The 23,967-nt window shown below is 50.1% G+C and overlaps 1 protein-coding gene and 1 pseudogene across 3 annotated transcripts in view; one reads left to right on the forward strand and one right to left on the reverse strand.

Moving 5' to 3' along the window:
* HSPA12A (heat shock protein family A (Hsp70) member 12A) overlaps positions 1 to 23,967 on the forward strand; it is a 179,104-nt gene that overhangs the window by 96,660 nt on the left and 58,477 nt on the right. Inside the window, exon 1 of one of the 3 annotated variants that reach the window (XM_030806516.1) lies at positions 9,367 to 9,677. The exons of the other annotated variants lie outside the window; for them this stretch is intronic. Within the exon in view, the coding sequence (XP_030662376.1) occupies positions 9,638 to 9,677 (40 nt within the window). The 5' untranslated portion in view covers positions 9,367 to 9,637. Of the gene's footprint in view, positions 1 to 9,366; positions 9,678 to 23,967 lie in introns of those variants that run through there. 3 annotated transcript variants of the gene reach the window in all.
* LOC115833232 lies at positions 579 to 2,547 on the reverse strand (annotated as a pseudogene).

The following is a 23,967-nucleotide window of genomic DNA, read 5'->3' on the forward strand; positions in this document are numbered from 1 at the left end:
GGAGAACTGTGAAAACTAAGTGAGCATACGTGTTGGTCCATTTTTGTGTTGCTATAAAGAAATAGCTGAGACTAGACGATTCATAAAGAAAAGAAGTGTAAATGGCTCACGGTGCTGCAGGCTGTACAGAAAGCAAGGCATTGGCATTTGCTTGGCTTCTGGTGAGGCCTCAAGAAGCTTACAATTATGGTGAAGGCAAATGGGAAGCAGGCATGACACGTGGTAGGACCAAGAGCAAGAGAGAGCAGAGGAGGAGTCAGTGAACTGAGAACTCACTCATTACCAAGGGGATGGTGCTAAGCCATTTATGAGGGACCTGTCCCCATGACTCAAACACCTCCCGCCAGGTCCCACCTCCAACATTGGGAGTCACATTTCAACATGAGATTTGGAGGGGACAAACATCCAAACTATGTCAGCATATTTATACATGAAGTGTAAATGATAGCAACTGTTATTTTTTTTCCTGGGAAAGCAATTTTACTTAGAGTTGATTTTTAAAAATTAAGTTGGGTGATGGATACCTGAGGGATCCTTATAGCATTCTCTCTGCTTTTCTGGATGCTTGACATTTTTCACAATAAAACATTTTAGAAACAAGTAATGGAAATCTAAGATGTTAGCTTTGTTGAGAAAACAGATATATTGTGGAATAGAACGCAAAATGTACATGCAACTTTAATTTTTACCTATTTATTTATTTTTTTGCTGGTTGGTCCATAAGTTCATTGTTTTTATTTGAAAAATCCTCATGGAAAATTGTTGTTTGATTTAGCTCTCAGCAGCCTGATCCTGAACTCTGAGGAAGCACACCTTCCTTTGAGCTACCTGATCTTTCTTCTGAGCAAGGGACATTTTGGGACAGTTTCACCACCGTCACCCATTACTAGTTCTTCTTTCTTCTTCCTTCTCTCTTCTCTCTTCTTCCTTTTCTTCTTCTCCTTCTCCTCCTTCCCCTCCTCCTCCTCCTCCTCCTTCTTCTTCCTATTCCTCTTCGTCTTCCTCTCATTTTTCTTCTCCTTCTTCTTGTTCATGTTCTTCCTCTTCCTCCTCCTCCTTCTTCCTTCCTCTTTCTTTATCTTGCTCTGTCACTCACGTTGGAGTGCAGTGGTACAATCTCAGCTCACTGCAACCTCGACCTCTGAGGCTAAAGCGATCCTCCCACCTCAGCCTCTCAAGTAGCTTGGATGACAGGCACACGCCACCACGCTCGGCTAATTTTTAGTTTCTGTAGAGACGAGGTCTCCCTATGTTGCCCAGCCTGGTCTCAAACTCCTGGGCTCAAGCAGTCCTCCCGCTTGGCCTCCCAGAGTGCTGGGATTACAGGTGTCAGCCATGGCGCCCGGCCCCTCTCTTTATTTAAACTTCTTTCTTGGGTTTCTTCCCATAGACTGGATTCTGTTGCATAGCAGCATTACTCTCTTCTACACCTCCTCCATGCCTGGAGTTACGCTGTTTTCTATGTATTGAGAGAATTGATTTTTGGAAGCATCTTCATCTTCTTCTGTTAGGAAATGCGTATAATCCGCAACATTCTGACCGATGATGTGCTTTCGACGCATTTCTGCATTAAATTCCTTGTTTTCAAAATTATAACCAGGGAATCACTGGGTACCATGAGGAGTAGACAAGCCTCCATCTGCAACTCCCTTCAAGGCCCCCCAAGACTTTATTGCCAGAGGTAGTTTTGGCAAGGCCTGCATCCAAATAGCAGGGGAAGGCATCAGGCTGACCATAAGTGCTTTCTACATTGTATTCATCACCAATCACCTCCACTTGGCCTTCATAGATCTTGCCCATGCCAGACCTACTGAGAAGCCTGCAGGCCAGCAGCAGGCCAGGACAATGTGCCACAGCATAATTTGTCAGGCCAACCTTCACACCATGTTTTGGTAGCTCATGAGCATAAGGTACACAAACTATCATATCCCCTTCCATACAGGCATAAGCAATGTGGCAAACACTCTCTGTGTTAATTATGTGAGCGATCATCCTGTATTTGGGCATGTTGTACTTATTTTTATCCTGTATCACCAAGCATTTCCAAGCACAGTAATCCATTTTACCCTCTTGTCTTCTAAATTTCACTTTGTATCTCTTAAAGCAGGCCTTATTCTTGACAACTTTAACAGACCCCGTCCTGCAAAACAGAGACCTGCATCCTTGGCTAGACATAGAGCCCACAACTTTTAAATAAAGCACAAGATTTGAAAGAAACAAAATAGCCTAAAGCAGCCCACAGCGAATCCACCTCCAGGCAAGGTTGCTTCTGGTCTCACTGGACCTTTGGTTTTCTCATCTTAAAAACTTGGGAATAGTGATGTTTCCCTCTCAGTGCCGCTACATGATTCAAGCAAGAGGAGAGATGTGAGGGTGCTTTGTGAACTGTAATTCTGTCTTCTAATTTGATAATTTATTCATTCATTCAACACGTTTCTTGAGGCCCTTCCATGTGCCAGGTGCTGCGCTAGGAGCTGGGGACACTGCTGCACACAGATGAAGGCATGACAGACACACGTGTTCTTGAGCTCAGAATGCCGTGGGGCAAATTCTTCCTCTGCCACTTTCTCCTTAGGTCACAACAGCTGAGTACCTAATCTCCGGGCCTCAGTTTCCTTACCTGTAAAATGGGGGACATTAACAATATAGTTCTCTCATCTGCATGGTCATGAAGATTAATGGGACAATGGATGTGAGGTTCCCAGAGCAATGCCCAGCACACAGCAGGTGCTTGATAAATATTCATTCTCACCACTGCTGGTAGGAAGAGCCCAGCAAGTGAGGAAGGCTCACCATAAACAGATTTGCAAAATGACTTTAAAGTGATTTAAAGTCATTCGGCACTGGGTTGTGGGCTGGAGAAGGGGAAAGTCATTTTTCTCTATAACGTGAAACCCTTGGCTCTTATAAAAGTGCCATGGAGAAATGGGGTGGCATAATATGATATGGAACCACAGGTTGGGCGGGAAGGGTCCCTATCAGGAGCTGCCCTTCAAGGTGAATCAGTGGGATGACACAAGGCAGGAGAGCAGACAGCAGGGGGTGAGGAAGGGAGAGGAGCTGGGTCTGCTCTGCAGACAAGGAGATTGAGGCCCAGGGACAAGTGACTGGTCCCAGCTCCCACAGGGCTCCCACAGTGATATGGTTTGGCTGTGTCCCCGCCCAAATCTCATCTTGAATTGTAGCTCCCACAGGGCTCCCACAGTGATATGGTTTGGCTGTGTCCCCGCCCAAATCTCATCTTGAATTGTAGCTCCCACAATTCCCACATGTCCTGGGAGGGACCCAGTGGGAGGTAATTGAATCAGGAGGGCAGGTCTTTCCCATGCTGTTCTCGTGTAGTGAATATGTCTCATGAAATCTGATGGTTTTATAAAGAAGAGTTCCCTTGCACAAGCTCTCTCTCTTTGCCCACTGCCATCCATGTAAGATGTGACTTGCTCCTTCTTACTGTCTGCCGTGATTGTGAAGCCTCCCCAGCCATGTGGAACTGTGAGTCCATCAAACCTCTTTTTCTTCCCAGTCTCGGGCATGTCTTTGTCAGCAGTGTGAAAATGGACTAACACATCCAGTGACCCAAAGATAGACAATATTTGGGCTCACTCTTGCAGAAGTCACTGAGAAAAGTGCTGGTTTCCCTGAGAAGTGTAGCAATGAGGATGGTGACTTATGTGTACATTCCTAACTCTGGTGTTTTTGGAGACCTGTGCAAGCATTGCTCTTGGACACTGCTGTTGAAGCTCTCAGCCCTCTGGCTCAGATAACACCCTTATTCTAGGTCATTGGTCTCCTTCTCCTCAGCTGTATGCTGCCTGCACCTCTCCTCCAGGCAAATACTGTGACCATGGGCTTGCTACCAGGAAGAACACAACTGTGCAGACATGCCCCAGTGAGTCATCACCAAGTAATCACAGCTAGCACAAGCTATCTTCTGCTTTGTATTTTGCAGAAGAGGCCAACGAGGGTCAAGGGTTAAGCTGGGCTGGGAGTCAGGGGGCTGGAGTTTGACCCTAGCTCTGTCACTAATTGTGTGAATTTGAACAAGAGGTTTAGTATCTCTGAGCCCATGTTTCCACTCCATTATTTATTTATTTTTATTATTTATTTATTTTTTATTTTTTTGAGATGGAGTTTTGCTCTTGTTGCCCAGGCTGGAGTGCAGTGGTGCAATCTCGGCTTACTACAACCTCCACTTCCCAGGTTTAAGCAATTCTCCTGCCTCAGCCTCCCAAGTAGCTGAGATTACAGGCACGTACCACCATGCCCAGTTAATTTTTGTATTTTTAGTAGAGAAGGGGTTTCACCATGTTGGCCAAGCTGGTCTCAAACTCCTGACCTCAAGTGATCTGCCCGTCTCGGCCTCCTCAAGTGCTGCGATTACAGGCATGAGCCACCACGCCCAGCCTCCATTATTTATTTACTGGACCATTTATTCATTCCATCCACAAACATTAACTGAGTACCTACTGCAAGCCAGGCACTGGGCTGTGGGCTGGAGAAGGGGAAAAGTCATTTTTTTCTATAACGTGAAACCCTTGGCTCTCATAGTGTCTGGTGAGTTGCAGCCCTTGTGAAAACTCTCCTGGTCACGTGATCATGCCAGTTTCTCTTCTCTGAACCTTTGTCTCAGTTTGCATCGTCCTCCTTGAGATGTGGCTTCCGGAATGTCCTGTCTTATTAATGAACTGGCAGCTCTGCAGGGTGGGTTCATTAATAAGTTTGAGCAGTTCTGAGAATGCGGCTGCGAGACTAACCATAAACGAGCCATTGCTATTTGAAATACTTACGAAAAATATTTGGATAATCTTCCATTACCTGAGAAGACATTTCTAAAGTTTACATTGCAGTCCTGAGTGATGGTAATATTTGGAGCAATAATTTCCTCTGGCCCTTGAATTTTTGCCTGAAAGAGTTGCTCAGCAGCTCACATTGTACATGTGAAGGTTGTTTTGGAATGTTAATGGAGAGGCCGATTCACACCAGATGGACTGGAAGACCAGGGAGGTGGGGAGGATGTATACACTGGCCACCATAATTCAGCTGTAAGGCTGGCTTTTTAAAATGCACTGACAGTTGGAGGTCAAGGAGGCTGACATTTGCTGAGGTTTTCTCTGCAAGTTTTTATGTTGCTTTAGCAAATCTGAATCTTGGTCCTGTTATAAATTAGTCTCTTTTATGATATTCAGGACAACATTCTGGTGGCATATCCTAAAGTCCAAAGCAGATTTGATGGGCAGTGTCCTATGTCAAAGTTCAGATATTAACTCATATCAGTGTTTCTTAAGCTTAACAAAAACATAAAAAAAAAATTAAAATGGAAAAAGCTACTCATATCTTCTGTGTGTCTTTATCAGCCAAGAAAATCTTGCCTGGATCCATTCTGTAATTTATAATATACAAGGAAATGGCATTTTTGTGTTCCAAATATATAAATTAAATAAGTCATATTAACAGCGGTATATATAGGCTGACTCTAAATGGAATGTTTTACATATGTTATCTCCCATAATTATGTTACCTATCATTACTGGGCCCTTTTGACAGGTGAAGAAATAGACCCAGAGAGGTATGTCCCAGGTCCCCTGAGGTTGGAAGGGAGCAGCTGAGCCCACTTGAACCCTGGTCCAGCTGACCCCATGCTCTCTGTCTGCTTCCTCCTGTTGTACTTTTCTCATTCTTGGTCCTGATGCATCCCCCAGGGCTCACTGCCCTTAGCGTCTGGTCCATCAACAATTATCCTCAGTTTCTTCTGAGCTGGGGGCCAGAGGACTCAGCTGCCTCCCCTACCCATGCTGTGCAGCATGTCTAGCCCTTTCCACAGTTGGCAGTTATTGCAGGTGACAGAGTGCCCTGGCTGTCTGGTGCAGTTAGCTGGGCCTGCCTCTGGACTCTGACTTCTATTTGCATGAATGGACGTGGTTGGGGTTTGTTTGGGGGCTGAAGAGCAGAGAGGGAGTCTGTTGGCACGGAAGTGTCTGTGGGGCTGTGGGTGAACGGGATCCCGGAGAGGATGAGAAAGGCCTGAAGCTGAGGGGGCTGTTTTCCATCAATGTTTTGCTCTCTGCTCCAGGCACCATCCTAGGGTCTGGGGGCTCTAAATGTGGACATGGCTGGTCCCACTTTGGAGAGCTGGCAGCTAGAGGGGGAGGTGGGTGACCTGAAGCTGGAGAGACCTGAGTTCTAGTCTCAGAGGTTTAGTCTCAGCACTGCAGCTTCTGAGCTCAGTGACCTTTCTGTATCTCAGTTTGGTCATCTGTACAATGGGGTTAACAATACTACTGACCTTGGAGTTGTGATAAGTGCTAAGATAGGAGTGCATGGGGGGTTGGGCACAGAGAAGAGAGGAGGGGCCTCATGTGATCTTGGAAGGCTAGGTGGTGTCCTGGAGGAAGTGCCATCCAAGCTGAGGCCTGTAGGAAGAGATAGGGTTGGTTACCTGGCAAAACTAGAGGAGAATCGGCTTCCGGTGGAGGCATTGGCTCTTTGGGGACCTCAGGGCAGGCCCTTGAAGCTGGAGTGACCAGCAGGAAGGGAACTAGAAGGTGATGACTTGGCTCTGGGCTGGGCCACTTTTTAGGACTTGAATATCCAACTGAGATGTGCAACATTCTCTCCACCAGCTACAACAGTCTACAGCCTGTGGAAGGTGTGGAGGGTGGAGAAGAGATGGTACAGAGGGCACTGCAGTGTACGCACAGAGAGCACTGTGAGGAGGAGTCTTTGGAGGGGAGCTTGAGGGAACTTGGTACAGGGCAACCTCCCAGGAGTCTGGGCATGCCCTGAGACAGCTGGGGCTGTGGAAAGGCATGAGCCCTGGGGGTCAGCAGAATGTCTGTGTGCTGGGCTGTGTTCCCACCTCACTTACTGATTCAGCCAGTCCAGTGTCAAGGATTTAAGTGCCTGCCATGTACCAGGTGCTGTTCTAGACACAGAGATGCAGAACTGGCAACACAGTCCACGAACTTGCTCTCCTGGGACTTACTTCCCAGTGGGGGCGAGGCAGCAGTTTTAGATAGAGTGTTCTGGGAGGAGCAAGCCACGTGATTGATTCTCTTGAAGGATGTGTCCTGGGGAGTGACCCCCCAGGTGGGGCCTGTGTGTGTTTGGGCTTTTGGGGGAACGGGAGAGTGGAAGGAGCTGAGGTCACTGAGGCATCAGGAGGCCAATTTGTCTAGGACCTGGTAGCAGGAGAATGACATGCTCTCACTCTGGCTGCTATTGGGGAAGAAGACTCCAGGGAGGAAGGTGGGAACCCTTCCTTGATGTGGCGTGCTGAGCCTTGAACCCCAGCCTTGCTGCTGATGGCCAGAGGATGCCTGAACAGGTGCCTCAGCCTTTGAATGCTTCCGTTTCCTCTCCTGCAAAACTGCAAGGGCCACCATGAGAACTAGGTGAGACCACAACAGCCCCTTGCTGGCGGGCTGGATCGTGTGCTCAGCAGGGCGCGTCGTAATTAGCATGATGAGCATGAAGGCCATGAGGGCAAATCCCAGGCAGAGTGTGCGCTGCCTTTCATGCTCCCCTGCAAATCAAAAGTGTTCTGCTCTCTGCCCCCAGCACTGGGGCCTGCATGTCACCTCCCATCCTTCTCACGCACCCTCATGTCACTGTGGCTGGGAGCCCTGTGAGGGCACGTGGTGCCCAAGGCCCTTCCACAGCAGGAGGCAGATGCACAGGGGCTACGGGTTTCTGCTGCTTCTGACAGGCTGTCAAGGCCAATGTCCTGATGCCCTGGTCTGATGGGGAGGAACGAGTGCCTTGAGGACACTGAGGAAGGGCCCCCCTGGCCAGCACGGGTATGCAGGGAAGCCTTCCTGGAGTTGGGCAGTCCATGCTGAGAAGGAGAAGTTCTTAGGTTGCTGGTGGTGGTGAGACGAGGGGATGGGTGATCCAGGCATCAAGCACATTTTCATGTCTTTGAAATACCAGCATAAGAGAAGCAGGGGTGGGTGAGAGGGATTGAAGAATCAGAGCGGCTGCAGCTGGAGCTGGAGCAGGGTGGGGACAGACCAGATCACAAAGCCTGGACTGAAGGGGTGAGACGGGAGGGCGGGGGAGCTGTGGGCAGGCTGTGGCAGGCACGCAGGCAGGGAGGGCCCTCGGGGGCCATCAGTGACTTAATGATTTTTACCATGTGCTAGATCCCAAGCTAAGCATGCTACATGCATAGTCTCATCTAATCTTCAGTTTTATGAATTGGGTTCTCCTGTTATACCCATTTCGCAGATGAGAATATTGAGCTCAGGTAGGTTAAATAACTTGACTGTGGTTTCATACACAGCCAGGAACTGTCCATTTGGGATTCTTAATGCAGGCAGACAGAAGACAAGTTTTGTGTTTTGAACTTTGTGTTTTGAACAAGTTTTGTGTTTTGAACATCACCTTCTGGTCTCCCGGCTCTCGCAGCAGCTCTCTGCCCATTCCGTCATCCATAACGGGGTTGTACGATGAAGCCTCCCCTAGGTGATCTTTGGGGAATGCTACCCATCTCTGGAAGTGAGGGATGCTGGTGGTTACAGCTGGGTGGGAATCCCAGCTCCGCGACTCACCTGCTGGGTGTGATATTGTAACCCTGCCGATCCTCAGTTTCCTTATCTGCAAAATGTTAGTTATGGGGAGGAAAGGAGATAGAGGTAAAGTACCAGGCAGGTAGCACAGTGCCAGGCACCCGGAAAGGACCCAGTGACGGTGCTCCTTGGATTCCTATTACTGCCCTCGTTTGCCAAGACAGGGTGGTGACACCATGGACCCAGGGAGTGCCTGGCCAGGCCCACACAGGTGCCCGCGGCGCGTGTGTGTGGAGGAGCTGGGGACAGGGAGTATGAATCATTCACCACTGAAGCCTTGCATTATTAATATCGTTATTCTCAGACTTCTAAGGAGGGCCCAGCTGGATCCCATATATGGAAGGCGCGACTCAGCCTCCGCGGCAAGCACCTCCCTGGGTCCGGAGTTGCCATGGAGTCCCGCAGGCGGCCTGGAGGCGATGCCCCGAGCTCGGCCCCCGGGCAGGTCCTTGGTCTGCGGCCTGGGTCCTGCCCGCGCCGGGGTCCACTCAGCCCGCCTTTGCGCCGGCCCTGGGCCGCTCCCCTGGGACCCTGGGGGACAGACAGAAGCTGGTGGGGACTGGCGCGGGCGTCCTCGGGAGAGCGCGGGGCGCGCTGGGCTTGCTGAAGGGCTCCAGGCCTGGCCATTCGGTGCCTTCCAAAGAGCGGACGCGCCGCGGGGCCCCGAGGGCCTGAAATCCGCTCCCGCAGGGCAGCCCCGGGCGCGCCACCACCCCCGCCTCGATCGACTGCGGGGCGACCGCTCGGTCCCGAAGCCGGGAGAGGAGAGGCCGGGCCTCGGCGGGCCGCTCTGGGCGGGCGGCGAGCGCAGCTCCGGGGCCGGGCAATTCCCCGCGCCCGCCTCCGCCGACCTTTCCCGGCCGGCCCGAGCTCGGAGGGGCGGGGCGCCAGGCGGGCCGGGGCGGGGCCCGGGGAGGAGCCGTGGCTGCGGCGGCGGCCGCGTCAGAGCAGCGCTCCCGCTGCCCGGCGGCTCAGACACGGCCCGAGCGCCGCCGCGGACGCGGACAGAGACCCGCACGGGCACGGGCGCTGCGAAGGAGGCTCCCCTCGCGGTCCGGGGCTGCGCGACCATGGCGGACAAGGAGGCCGGCGGCAGCGACGGGCCCCGAGGTGAGCGCAGGCTGCGGGTCCTGCGGCCGCGGCTGGCGGGGCAAGGAGGGAGGAGGCGCGCTTGGCCCCGCGCCCCGCACCCCCTCGCGCGCCGTGGAAAAGTGGGGACGCCCGCGCTGCATCCAGTTCTGGCGGGCGGGGCCGGGGTCAGCAGCGGCGGGGCCGGGGGCTGGTGGACCGGAGGCGGCCCGCAGGTCACATGTTCTGCGCCCCGCCAGGGTGCGGACTCCGCGGCGGGGACTGCAGCCCCCGCTGAGGCGCCTGGTTGGTCCCTGCCTCGGGTGGCGCCTCCTGCGGGGCTGGTCGCGCGTGCGGGTGAGGACCGCCCCGCGTGTGCAGCCCCCGCGCGATGGGCTGCGGAGGCCGGCGCTGGCCGGGTAAAGGGCCCGCCGCCGGGTGGCCGGGTGGCCCCAGCGGCTAATTTTCGTGACTCAGCGAGGCAGGAGTGGGAGCCTGGGGGAAATCGGAGATTTGGACCTGTTCCCTCGCCCCATCCCACCCCGGACGTACGCTCGCGCCAGGAGTGGGGGCTGCAGCTGCGGCCGAAGGGCTTCTCACCCACCTCCCCGCCCATCCCCAGGGAATCACTAGGCTGGGGAAGGGTGAAGCGGCGGGGGTTCGATGGTCCCCTCCTTGCGGGGGGCAGGGGGCGGCACCCAGTACGGAGGACAGACGCTCGCATTTTGCAGATGTGCTAGGGCCGCTTTCTTTGGGGAGCGTGATTAAGGCTCCGAAGGGTGGGGGAGCCGGAGAGGACGGGGAAGGGGGTTGCGGGAAGAGGAGGAGCAGGTTTCGGAGCCCAGGGCTGTAAATCAAGGCTTCTCCTACGGAGGGCTCGGCTGGCCAGGATTCCAGTCTTCCTGTGGGTCCCAAGTGGGGAAAGTTGGGCGCATGGAGGCGCCGCGCGTCCCTGACCTGCAGGGCCTCGGCGGGAGCGGCCGCCGGGGACAGGAGTGCGGCCCAGGCAGCTTTCCCGGGAGTGACAGGCAAGCCGCCTGCGAGGATGAAATTAAAATGCCAGGATGCAAGGGAGATTCAGCCACGAAACGGTCGCTCGGCTCTGCGGGGCCCCAAAAGCTGGAGAAACTGAGTCCAGTGGCAGCACAGCCACCATCTGCGCTGCATTCCCTGTCTTGCTGTCGGGCCCTCGGCCCCCACCCTCTGCTGCACTCCAAGCCGTACCTGCCCCCACCCCAGCCCATTGTTCCTGCAGATCAGGGAGGTGCCTCCCCACGCGGCACTGCAGTGGTGGGGGAGTGCAGGGTGGGGGATGGGGGATCCTGACAGGGCTCACTCCAGGGAGAGGCAGCGAGAGCCCAGGCCGTCCCCAAACACACACCCAATCTGTCCCCGCCTGTACTCTTCCTCAGCTGGCGAACGCAGGCAATGGACTGGCAGCTGTCTTTGTCTGAACATCACTCAGCAACTGGATTGACTCTTTTTTTTTTTTTTTTTTTTACTTTTTTCCTTTAAGTCAGAAAATAAAATTTTTTTTAGGACGATAAGTAGGGGCGTTGAATTGCTAAAGCCTGAGAATTAGTGAGCCAGTTTCTTGCTTCTCATGCTGGGATAAAGTGGGTGATGATACCAAATGCAAGGTTGGGCATAGGATTTGTCAAATCAGAAGTGGGCAGGAATGTGTACCTACTCCCCACACCCTTCCCAACACTGTTTTGTCTTGTAAATCAATTCAGCACCCCTGTCCTAACACACACACACACACACACACACACACACACACACACACACACACACACGGTGCTGGGAGAAATCCCGTCCAGGATGGGGACACCCATACCTGGTATGCCAAGCCACCTGCCACCACTCTTCTGGGTTTGTTCTGGAGTATTTGTTTCTTCATTTCCAGGCATCTCCAGCTCAAGGTGGCCAGTGAGAATTCCAGGTGCATGGACTTAGGACAGAGACCAACCTGAAGAGCGGGCTGTCCCTGACAGCTCACTGTGCCTCTGGGCATCTCTCCCTTTATCTGTAAAATGGAGGATGAGAATAGTATTGCATATGAGCAGAGTTGGCTTGCCCCTGGCCCCTACACCTATTTCTAAGATTTCTTCATTGCTGGGAAAAGAGCGTGCATTATTTTATTGTTTTAAAGCCTCACAACAAACCTGTTACCAGCATTCTCCCCTTCCTGGGTGGGAAATCTGGATACAGGTTGAGTGACCTATCCAAGGTCACACATCTGGGAAGTGTTGTTTGGGACCCAGGCCATCTGATTCCAGGGCACCAACCTGTGCGTACAGCCTTTATGCATGTGTGCAGTGGTTACCACTCTATTAAGGACATAAAAATGGTTGTGCTTCATGGGAAGGGTTTCCAGAATGCTTTTGGTACAAAAGAATGGGTGCCACAGATATCACACTGTTGGAATTTGTGAGCGTGGGAGTCCTGGTTTGGGGAGGGGTTTGCTGGTGAGTAGGTGGTGTCAGAAAGGCTGGCCATGAAATCTTCTCCAACAAGTGCAGTTGGGGTGGGGTGGGGAGTGGGCAGAGGTGCGTGCCAATGAAACAAGAATGGCAAAATGTGGTAGTTGGGTGATGGAGAGTAGCGGTTCATTACTATTCTGCTTACTTTGTGTATGTTTCCAAATTTTCTTAATAAGATGTTTAAATTACTTAATTTATAAAATCTGAAGGGCCACACTCGAGGGTCTGGGTGTTGAACAGCAAAATTTGACATGACCTTCAATCCTGCCCCCTCCTCCATGACCTGAGTGGGTTGACACATGGAGCCCTAGAAGGGTGAGATGACTTGGGGGTGGACAGAGTGGTTCGGACAGCGATGGCTCCTATGGTGACCAAGTCAGGGCTAGGCATGGGGAGTGGAAACCAAGTCATTTTTTCCAGGGCGGGGGCTTGAGGAGAGGGATGGTGGGCAGGCAGTTTTGCCTGGGTTGAGGGTATCTCTTGAGGCCTGGCATTGGGCTTTGGAGATGCCATCCTGGAGGCTCATCTTAATAAAAATGAACATTTTAAACGTTGACCTTTATTGAGGACTTAGTGTATGCTGAAACCTGGGAATATTGAGTTATCTCATTTAGCCCTGACCACGTTTGTTGTTGAATGAATGACTATGAAGGACACCCTGTTATTCCCATTTCACAGAGGAAAAAGCTGACAGTCCTAGCAGCACACAGCTGGAAGGGGGCCTAGGTAAGGACCTAGGCCATGGGATGCAGGCCCCAGGTGGTCAAGCTGAACAGCCTCTCCTGGCATGTGCCTGGCGTGTCATAGGCCCTCAGGGACTTGTGTTGAGTAGGCCTGCAGCTAATAGAGAGTGGCTGCCCTACTTCCTACAGCCACCAAGCTGTAGATGGTAGTGACAGGGCGCTGTTTATAGCCCCCAAAGGAATTAAGCAAAGGTCAGGGTGATGCTCTGGGCATTGCCGGTTAGGGTTCTGGCCGTGGGATCCACTTCCGTGTCAACCCCTGCTGCTGCAACTTGTCTGCCGCCTTGGTGGTCCCCACATGCCCTCTGTGTATGTCCCTACACAGTGTCTTGTGTTTCCCAGAGCCCTGTGATCGCCTTTGGCCCTCGACACATGCAGTTCTCCCTGCCTGGGACATCCTCTCTTTGTTTAGCAAACTCCTACTCATCCTTCAAAACTCAGTTAAGGTATCACCTCTCAGGAAGCCTTTATGGGCTCATCCATCGGGATGAGATCTGCCTGTGTGGTCCCAAAGCCTTTGGTACTTAATGGTTGATAATTCAAAGTAGTGTTTGTTGAGCCCCTACGATGTGCCAGCTTTGTATGCCTGTATCTCATTGACTTCTCCAGCAACCCTATGAGGCTGGTATTATTATTACCCCATTTTGCTGATAAGGCAGTTGAGGGCTTTGAAAAACTTGCTAGCTTGCCCAACCAGTGAATGCTGGAGTTGGGATATGAGTCAGCCATGGAGCCTAAAATCTTGTGCTGTTTCTCTCAATGCCCTTTCTTCCGAGAAAGGCATGGACTATGTCTTTCATTTCCTTTTTTTTTTTTTTTTTTACTAAGGACACTAGTAGGTGTTCAATAAATGTCTTACTTTTTGTTGAGTATCAGTCAGCAAGACATGAGGGAACACAGCAGAGGGCAATGGCATCTACATCTTGCCCACTCCGCAGTGGCGCTCCTGGAAATGTGGATGCTCAGGAGGGCGCCAAGCTGGAGGGGAGTCAGGCAGGGCTTGGACAATCTCAGAAGAGAAGCTGCTTTGATTCCAATAAGGCTTGGAGTGACGACTCAATCTTGTGGGGGCGAAATGCTCTCTTTTCATATAAATAGGCCTCTTTGGTAAGGGAGAAAGCATCTTTATTACTGCTGTGCATAATTAGAACAGAGGGGAGGAATCAGGGGCTTTTAATGAATGAGCAGCATGTGGCAGGGAATGAGTGAGCGCCTGCCACTGTGGGTGCCCCCAGGCCTGGGCATCCCCAGGAGTGAGCAGGGCCAGCGAGGAGATGATCAAGGAAGCACAGGCAGTGCTCAGAATTGAAACCCGCCCCAGTGAAGCGGGCCCTGCTGATCCTTGCTGCGTTCCTGTCATTGCAAATGACTCCCAGGCTGCAGCTTTGCAGATGCTGCCCTGAGCTCTGCCAGGACCACCCCTCTTCTTCCAGCCTTGACCGTGACCTGGCAGCCGCAGATGTCCTGCGGGGCTGGCAGCTGCTCCATGGCACCCCGTCTGGGCAATCCTGAGCTGCAGAGTTTGCGCCTTGATTTTAGTCCCCTTATTTTTAGGGTGGCCATATGTCCTGGTTTGCTGGAATAGTTCTAGTTTATGCCTCTTGTCCTAGTGAAATTAGTAATAGTGATATCTTTCACCTTCTAAGTATCTCAGTTTGGAGGTGAATTATGTGGTTGCGCTCCTTATCTTTGTCTTCTCAGCCATCTGGGCCTCAAGAGGGATGAGGGAGGCAGTAGGGTGTGCAGTTAAACCTGGGCTTTGGTCTCAGATGCTTGTAACATCTGGGTTGAACATTGCTGCATCTGTTTCTTCTGCCGTAGACAAGGACGATTAATAATCTCTGCTCTACTGGAGTGCTGTGAGAATGAAATGAGGGAGTATTTGTAAAGAGCTTAGGTATGAGCCTGGTACAGAGAGGGCTCTCAGTAACTTCCAGTCATTTTATTATCATTGTTAGGCTGATTTGGGAAGTGTAGTGGTTAAATGTGAGATCTGGGGCCAGACCGCCTGGGTTCAAATCCGTGCTGTGTCATTGACCTGCTCTGTGACCCTGGCAAGTTACTTAACCCCATAAAGGCTCAGTTTTTCTCATCTGTAAAGTGTGGATTATAACAGTCTCTTCTTCATATGGTCTTTGTGAGGATTAAATGAGTTTTTATATGAAAAGCACTTAGAGCCGGGCATGAAGTAGACATTGAATTAATATGAGCAATTATTATTGGCTGTTATTGTTATTATGAATAAATGTCCCAAGTTACATTCTTGTAGGCAGGAGGAATTATCCAGTACATTTGTTTCCTATCGCTGTTGTAAAACTTACCACAAATTTAATGGCTGAAAACCATACAAATTTATTATCTTACATTTCTGGAAGTCAGGAATAAGTCCAATGAGTCTCCCTGGGCTAAAACCAAGGTGTTGGCAGAACTGTATTCCTTCCGGAGGCTCTAGGGGAGAATCCATTTCATTGCCTTTTCAAAATTCTTAAGGTGACCTGCATTCCTTGGCTCGTGGCCCCTTCCTCCATCTTCCAAGCCCATCACTCCAACCCCTGCTTTCATTGCCACATCCCTTCTCTGACTCTGCCCCTCCTCCTCACATTCCCTTTCTAAGGACACTTGTATGAGGACCTCTTATTAGGCCTACTTGCATAATCATTTCCCTATCTCAAGATCCTTAATTTAATCACATCTGCTGACTCCCTTTTCCCATGGGAGATAACATATTCATCGGTTCCAGGGGGCTATTATCGAGCCTCTCATAGCCAGAAAGATTGGAGTCTTGCCTAGGTTTGGGGGTGTTGGAGAGTCTTCTGTGTCCCTCAGGAGCTGTCTGAAGTTTGGAAATGACTTCTCCTCCGTGTTGTACATTAGGTCAGCTTCCTCGTGCACCTGCTGAAGGTTGCCCTCCCTGGAGTTTGGATTATGGATCAACCCTTGACTTCTATTCAATCTCAGTAGGGTCCTTAGAGACACTGTTAGTTTTAGGGCTGATTTAGCCCCTTCTGAGGGGCCCATGACTCATTGAGATCTGAATAAAAAGGTTTATTGGCTCCCAAGTGGGGTAAACAATCAATGCATTAAACAAGTTATTGAAATGTCTATAAAATGTCACATTATATTTGCTTTTACTATGTAGCAAACCACCCCAAAGTTTAATGGGTTAAAACAATAGTCTTTTTAAAAAATTTTAAGACAAGGTGTTCCTCTGTGACCCAGGCTGGAGAGCAGTGGCATGATCTTGGCTCATGTGACCTCTGCTTCCTGGGCTGAAACGATCCTCCCACCTCAGCTTTGTGGGTAGCTGGGACTAAAGGTACACATCTCCATGCCTGGCTTTTTTTTTTTTTTTTTTTTTAGTAGGGACAAGGTCTCGCTATGTTGCCCAGGCTGGTCTCAAACTGCTGGGCTCAAGCAACCCTCCTGCCTCAGCCTCCCAAAGTGCTGAGATTACAGGTATGAGCCACAATAGTCATTTTATGTGCTTATGATTCTCTGGGCAGGTCTCTGTTGGGTGGTTGTTTTGGTGGTCTTCCCTGTGGTCACTTATGTGACTGCAACACTCTGATGGCTCAACTAGTCTGGGCAGTCCAAGATGACCTCGCTCACAGGTCTGGGGGCTGGTGCTGGCTGGCGGCTGGGCTTCGTTCTCCACGTGGTCTTTTATCCTCCAAGAGGCAAGCTTGGGCTTCTTTATGTGGTGGCCTCAGGGCAGCAAGAGGATGAGAGGAGAAGCTGCAAGGCCTCTTGAGGCCTTCCTGGGAAGTCCAATAAAATCACTTCTGCTGTATTCCTGGTGGTCACAGCAAGTCTTGAAGCCAGCTCAGATAGAACGGATGGAGAAATTGCCTTCACCTCTTAGTGAGAGGACCTGCAAAGAATATGTGGCTATTTTTAATCTAACAGAGTTGGCTTGGCAAAAATGTTAAAACTATAAACTTTAGAAACCTATATTATGCTTTAAAACAACTTGTAGGTTAGATCTCACTTATTAAGACTTTCTGCAAGTGCCCAATGATTGTCTGACACTTACAATTATTTCTTTGTTGTGCTAGAACATGTGTTTCTGTAAGTGATAAATGAAGAATGATGTTGGTATTCAGAAAAGTTGTGTTGGCACATTCTCAATTTTTCCCAGTATGTTTGCACTTTGATAGATCAGGATGCACTTTTTTCTTTTCTTTTTTTTTTTTTCGAGACGGAGTCTTGCTCTGTTGCCCAGGCTGGAGTGCAGTGGCTTGATCTCGGCTCACTACAAACTCCGCCTCCTGGGTTCATGCCATTCTCATGCCTCAGCCTCCCAAGTAGCTGGGATTACACGCACCTGCCACTGCGCCCGGCCAATTTTTTGTATTTTTAGTAGAGATGAAGTCTCACCGTGTTAGCCAGAGTGGTCTCAATCTCCTGACCTTATGATCTGCCTGCCTCAGCCTCCCAAAATGCTGGGATTATAGGCATGAGCTACTGTGCCCGGCCCAGGATGCACTTTTTTCATGATTAAAGGCTAATATATGAAAAAAGCAAAAAAAAAAAGCTGAAAATCTGTAGATGCAACTTCCTTTAGTGTAAGTCAGGGCTGTTTTAGTATTGTTCCATGCCCTTAAGCTCTGTGGGCAGCTGAGAGGGCAGATGAAGGAGCTGTGAAGACATTGTTGTCCCTATAAGAAAATGATGGGTGTGCGTGTGTGGGTGACACCTTGGATGGGTTTTGCATTTTTTTTTTTTTTTTTTTTTTAGACATAGTCTCGCTCTGTTGCCCAGACTGGAGTATAGTGGCATGATCTCGGCTCACTGCAGCCTCCACCACTTGAGTTCAAGTGATTCTTGTGCCTCAGCTTCCCGAGTAGCTGGGACTACAGGTGTGTGCCACCACGCCCAGCTAATTTTTGTATTTTTAGTAGAGACAGAGTTTCACCATGTTGGCCAGGCTGGTCACGAACTCCTGACTTCAAGTGATCTGCCTGTCTTGGTTTCCCAAAGCTCTGGGATTACAGGTGTGAACCACTGTGCCCTGTTGGGTTTTACATTTTGATGAGAACGGCCTCCTAAGAAGTGAGTGCCCCGTTACTGGTTTTGGAAAGGTTCCAGTAGCAAGGTTCCACAGGTGTGGAGTGATGTACACCGACCTTGTTTTCCTCATGAATCCTGTTATTTTTAGTGTATGGGTTTGTAGAATGTGAAGATTTGTAGGAAAATATGCTGCATTACAGTGGAAATGCTTGAACAGATGCTCCTTGACTTACAATAGGGTTACATCCCTATAAACCCATAAAAACGTTGAAAGTATCATAAGTTGAGTCATCCTAAGTTGAGGACTGTCTGTATTTATATTTGATATGGGGTGAGTGTTCATTTAAAAAATATTTGCTCTGATATGGGGTGGAGCCTCAAATAACAGCCAATAGGAAGAGCCTACAGTCACTTCCTATTCAGTCATTTGAACTTTTGAGACTGCTTTGCTTCCCAGATGTTTGCATGCTTAGTGGGTAGTTTTGTCAGTTATGTTCAGAATTTTAATGTCAGAAAACAGAGACTCCAGGAGTAAGTTCTGTGGGATGGAGCTCCTGTTTCATCGACCCACTTAGCACCCAAGATCTCAGAGGGAAATGGATTATGCCAGTGCCCTTTGCTTCCTATAAACTGACAATTAAATGATGTTCCTTGGGGCTTCCTGTGTTTTGTAAATCAGACCTCGTGGTCTTACTGGTTTCTCTGTGATGAGGAACAGTGGTTCCTGTACCCAGGCGGCTGGTTCTGTTTGGGATAGGGAAGCTGTAGGTATTTGGGCTCCAGCCTGCTGCCTCTGAGGCCTCAGGCTGGCCTCTCTTTGCTTGTCTCCTAGGTTTCCTTGGGCTGAAGGCTAAACTCCTCTGGCTACTTACTTCCTTTTCCTTCCTTTTGTCATTGTCCCTTAGTGGCCATCTCTGCTGGCTGGGATGAGAAACTGTTTACAGCACAACCATCAGGCAGGAGTCTGTTCCCAAAGGACAGATGAAAGTTTCAGAAAACAACTGCTTGTAGTCAGTCCACGTGGCTGCTGGCCCCATTTGAAGGGACGATGGTTATCAGTTCGGGTGGTGGTTTCCCTGGGCCAGCAGTTAGAAAACAGAGCTCATGGATACATCCACAGCTATATGGGACCAGGTTGTCTAATGTCTGGACTGGGCCCACCCTCTCATTTTACAGATGGGGAAACTGAGGTCAGGGAGGGGAAGAGACTGCCCCAGGACACTAGGCAAAGCCAGGCTCAGAATCCAGGTCTGCCGACTCCCTCTGCATGCTTTCCAGCTGAACTCCGCAATGGCTACAGAATCCTCCAGCAGTCCCGCCAGCCACTCCCGGTCGCTCAGAGACGGCACAAGGATCCAAACCTCTTTGCCATTAACAAATTCATGACTTGTCCCTCCAGCAAGAGTTACATTTTAAAAAAGTATTTGAAGAATGCTTAACTCGAAGGAATGAAGTGCCAAGTCAAATTGCTGTGAATAAAACACTGCAATGGCGGAGCTGCAGGCCCAGCTTTTCTTTTCTAGTTTCTTGTGTGTTCCCTCACTTGACAGTGGTGGTTGCCCATCTTTTTGTGCCTTGGCTCTTGGCAGAATGTCTGTTTTGATTAGGGATTTTGGTTGCAGGTAAGTAAACCTTCTCTGGCTAGAGGAAGCCAAAAAGGTAACTTTACAGTGAGGATCCAGCGATGGTTCCTGGAGCTTAAACCTGCCGCTAGGTCTAGGAGGGGAAAGTGTTGGGAACATGGCAGTTTTCTTTCCCTCTGTCTCTTTCTTTCTTTCTTTCTTTTTCTTTTCTTTTCTTTTTTTTGAGATGGAGCCTCGCTCTGTCACCCAGGCTGGAGTGCAGTAGGGTGATCTTGGCTCACTGCAGCCTCCACCTCCCGGGTTCAAATGATTCTCCTGTCTCAGCCTCTGGAGTAGCTGCAATTACAGGCATGCACCACCACGCCCAGCTAATTTTGTATTTTTAGTAGAGACGGGGTTTCATCATATTGGCCAGGCTGGTCTCGAACTCCTGACCTCAAATGATCTGCCTACCTTGGCCTCCCAAAGTGCTGGAATTACAGGCATGAGCCACCACCCCTGGCCCTGTCTCTTACTTCTGCTTTGCTCTGCATGTCACCCACCCCTCCTCTCTGCAGGACCACTTTAGGTGCTTCCCATCTTTAGGGCAAATGTGGCCCCCCACAATGACCCCCATGTTGAAATGAAAAGTTCTGATACACAAGAGGTCTGATGTCTGTCTGTTTTTCTTTCTTTTCCAAGTCCAAATTCCCAGAGGAGGCTGCAAGATTCAGGTATGATCAGGACTTGACCCAGAAACAGTCAGCCCTGGCCAGAAGAAGGGTTACCTTGCTGAGAGAGGGGGAGTTAGGGGGCAGAATATCTGGTGGTCAGGGAGTAATTGTCTCCCACAAATAGTTAACAGTACAGGTATCTGAAGTAAGCCCTGTGCAGTAAAGAATTTCTAGGTGAGGGCTGTACATGAATGGAGAAGAAAGAGACCACCTGTTAGAAATTTTGCTCTTTTGTTCTTTCTTACAGAAAATTACTTTCTCCCAAGTAAGTGTTTCAGGCTGCATGGGGTAACTGACCACTGGGTCCCTTGCATGAGAATAATGCACAGACCCTTGGTGTGTTCTTCTGGTGTGTGATGGGCTGTAGTCAGTCCACATGGCCACTGACCCCATTTGAAGGGACCGTGGTCATCAGGTCTGGCAGTGGCTTCCCTGGGGCCGGCAGTTAGAGAGCAGCAGAAGGGGTGCATCATTCATCTGAGTCACTTGCTTCACTTTCCCCTCCTAGACCTGGCAGCTGGTTTAAGTTCTGGGCACCATCCCTGGATCCTCACTGTAAAGGTACCTTTTTGGCCTCCTCCGGCCAGAGAAGGTTTACTTACCCGCAAGCAAAATCCCTTTTAAAACAGACATTCTGCCAAGAGCCAAGGCACAGAAAGATGGGCAACCAACATGGTCAGGGGCCAGTTCTGCCTAAGCACAAGGACCAACTCTGGGGCCCTCCAGGGGAGGCCAACTGTCCAGCCATGGAGGATGTAGCATTGACTAAGTCCACAAGGGCCCAGGCAGCAGGACCCTGGAACAGACCATGGGAACGGGCTGCTCAGAGAAGCTGGCGCACGCCTGGGAGCACACTGATTCCTCCCTGACCCAGCTCCTCAGCTTCTCCCCCAGGAAACGTTGGGAGGGTGGGAACCATGTTTGACCTGGTCTGGGAAAGCCAGGAGGGCCCGGTTCCTTCATAGCCAGGTTCCTAGGCTTTACAGAGGCCCTTGAAAGGCCCTTATCCCACAGCCTCTGTCTGTCTGTGTCAGACCAGCTATGGCAAGATGCTTTCAAAGATATTTTTGACCTTCCATCCTTTGGCATCAGCCTCTGGTAGTCTTGGCCAGCAAAGCTGCTAGAACAGGTTGGGGGTGGGCACGGCTGGGGAAGCAGTCACCTAGGCCAGGCAGTCCCAGAGAAGAGAGCCCAGCAGATGGAATGGGGCGTGAGGGACCCCAGGCCTCCTTTGTGGGCAGTAAGACAGAGTGGGCTTTGGAATAAGACAATACTTGGTTCAGATCCTGGTGCCACCTCTTACTAGCTGAGTGGCCTCAGTCAAGTCACTTAGCCTCTCTGGGCCTCAATTAAGTATAAAATAGCACTCAACACCCCATGCCTGGGAGCTAGTGTTGGATGGGCACTTGGTGGAGTGAAACGGGCTTAGCTCAGTGAGAAAGTCCTGGTTTGGGGCCTGGCTCCCACACCTGGCCTTGACCTCACCAAGGTTTTCAACCTCTGTAGATCCCTGTGACCTTATCTCAAAAGTACGGGTCACAGCACTTCACAGGTTGGTTCTGAGAATTAGATGAGGTCATGCATATAAAGAATTTCTCCTACACACAAAACATGTGCAGTCAATGTTAGGCATCATCATCATCATTATTATTTTGAGATGGAGGCCCGCTTTGTCACCCAGGCTGGAGTGCAGTGGCACCATCTCAGCTTATTGCAACCTCTGCCTCGAGGGTTCAAGCAATTTTCCTGCCTCACCCTCCCAAGTAGCTGGGGTTATAGGTGCCTGCTATCATGCCCAGCTAATTTTTGTATTTTTAGTAGAGATGGGGTTTCATCATGTTGGCCTGCTTTGGCCTCCCAAAGTGCTGGGATTACAGGTGTAAGCCACCACGCCTGGCCATCTTTATTATTTAAAACACCCACTGGGCACACACAAGGTACTCAGAAAGGTCGATATTAGGGAATGGATCTGGCTGGGAGATTTTGATAAAGTTTAGTCTATTCAGGTCTAAGTTACATAAGGTAAGACTCACACCTTTTGGGTGTACAGTTCCATGAGTTTTGACAAATGTAGATACAGTTGGCCCTTGAACAACATGGCCTTGAATTGCACAGGTCCACTTATCCATAGATTTTTTTCAATACATATATTGGAACATTTTCTGGAGATTTGTGACAATTTACTGCATAGCCTAGAAATATTGAAAAAAATCAAGAATTTAGGTATTTCATGAATGCATAAAATAATGTGTTAATTGACTGTTTATGTTATTGTTAGGGCTTCTGATCAACAGTAGGCTATTTGTAGTTAAGTTTTGGGGGAGTCAAAAGTTGTATGTGGACTTTTAACTGTGCAGGGGGTGGGTGCCCCTAACCCTCATGTTATTCAAAGGTCAACTGTAGTCATGTAACCACCATGTCAGTGCAGACTATTTCCAACTTGGGAGGATTTTGTCATTCAGGATCCTCTGGTTTGCAGAGAGCCCCACCTCCAATGGTGGGGGATCTCAAGGCCTGGACCGTGCCCCATAGGGAGGGACTTTCAGGGTCCACCCAATGACAACATCCCAGCCTGTACGCTGGGGCTGTTACCAGCCAGGGGTTGGGGGTGGGCTCCTGTGACCTTCCAGCCTGCTCCTCATTGGCTCTGGAGAAGGGAGAGATGGAATCTGCAGGGTGCCCTTTGTCAGTCCTTGGGCTGGGCAATGCTGCCAGACAGAGGCTGAGAACCCACTAGAACTGAGAGCTGAGACGCAACTCACGTTTGTGTAAGGTACCCAGAGAGCCAGGACTAGTGAGGTTTGGCCTAAAATGAGGGTCCTATGTCTCCGCTTGCCATAGGCCACCTGCAGGGGTGTGTGAGGGCCCTTGCCCCGGGAGGCTCATTGCCTGGCACATAAGAAGCATTAAGATGGGCCCCTGGAGGGGATGGTTTGAGGATCCTGGAAGGCTCCCCGCACCTGCCCCTGGTCACAGAACCTGGAGTTCCACCATCAGGGAGTCTTTTACTCATGCAGACTTGATTTGGTGCCACATTCCTTTGGGTTAAACATTATTTCTTCAGTGTCCTCTTTTAAAAGAAAACTCCTGCTCTGCATATAAAACCCTTGGATAAGCAATGGCACATAGACTTAAATTGTGTCTACCTCTCTGACCAATAGGGAAGAAGCTATCTAGAGAGCTGCATTAAGAAGGATTCTGAGGTCACCTCTGGCTCAGTTGGAAAGAATGTGATAATCAGTGCTGTGTTTCCCAAATGCCCCACTTTGCACTACTTCATAATGGCTTCTGATGCTTGAAGCCTACATTCGTCACTGAGGAAGTTACCCAGGTGACTGTGTACCAGGTTTGCACGAAGCTAAATTTTTCCATCTGAAAAAGAATTTCTGATATTATGCCCTTGTGGTAGCTTATTGAATTAATAACCTACAATAGATCATGTCTCCAGGTACAGATGCTCCTTGACTTACGATGGAGTTACACCCTGATAAACCCATTTTAAGTTAAGAATATCATTAAGTAGAAAATGCATTTGATCCACCTAACCTACAGACCATCAATGCCTAGCCTACCTTAAATATGCTCAGAACACTTACAAGGCTGGGCGTAGTGGCTCACACCTGTAATCCCAGCACTTTGGGAGGCCCAGGTGGGTGGATCATGAGGTTAGGAGTTTGAGACCAGCCTGGCCAACATGGTGAAATCCTGTCTCTACTAAAAATACAAAAATTGGCCAGGCGTGGTGGCTCACGCCTATAATCCCAGTACTTTGGGAGGCCAAGGTGGGCAGATCATGA

Source organism: Nomascus leucogenys, chromosome 3 (assembly GCF_006542625.1).
Source record: "Nomascus leucogenys isolate Asia chromosome 3, Asia_NLE_v1, whole genome shotgun sequence".
Lineage (NCBI taxonomy): Eukaryota > Metazoa > Chordata > Mammalia > Primates > Hylobatidae > Nomascus > Nomascus leucogenys.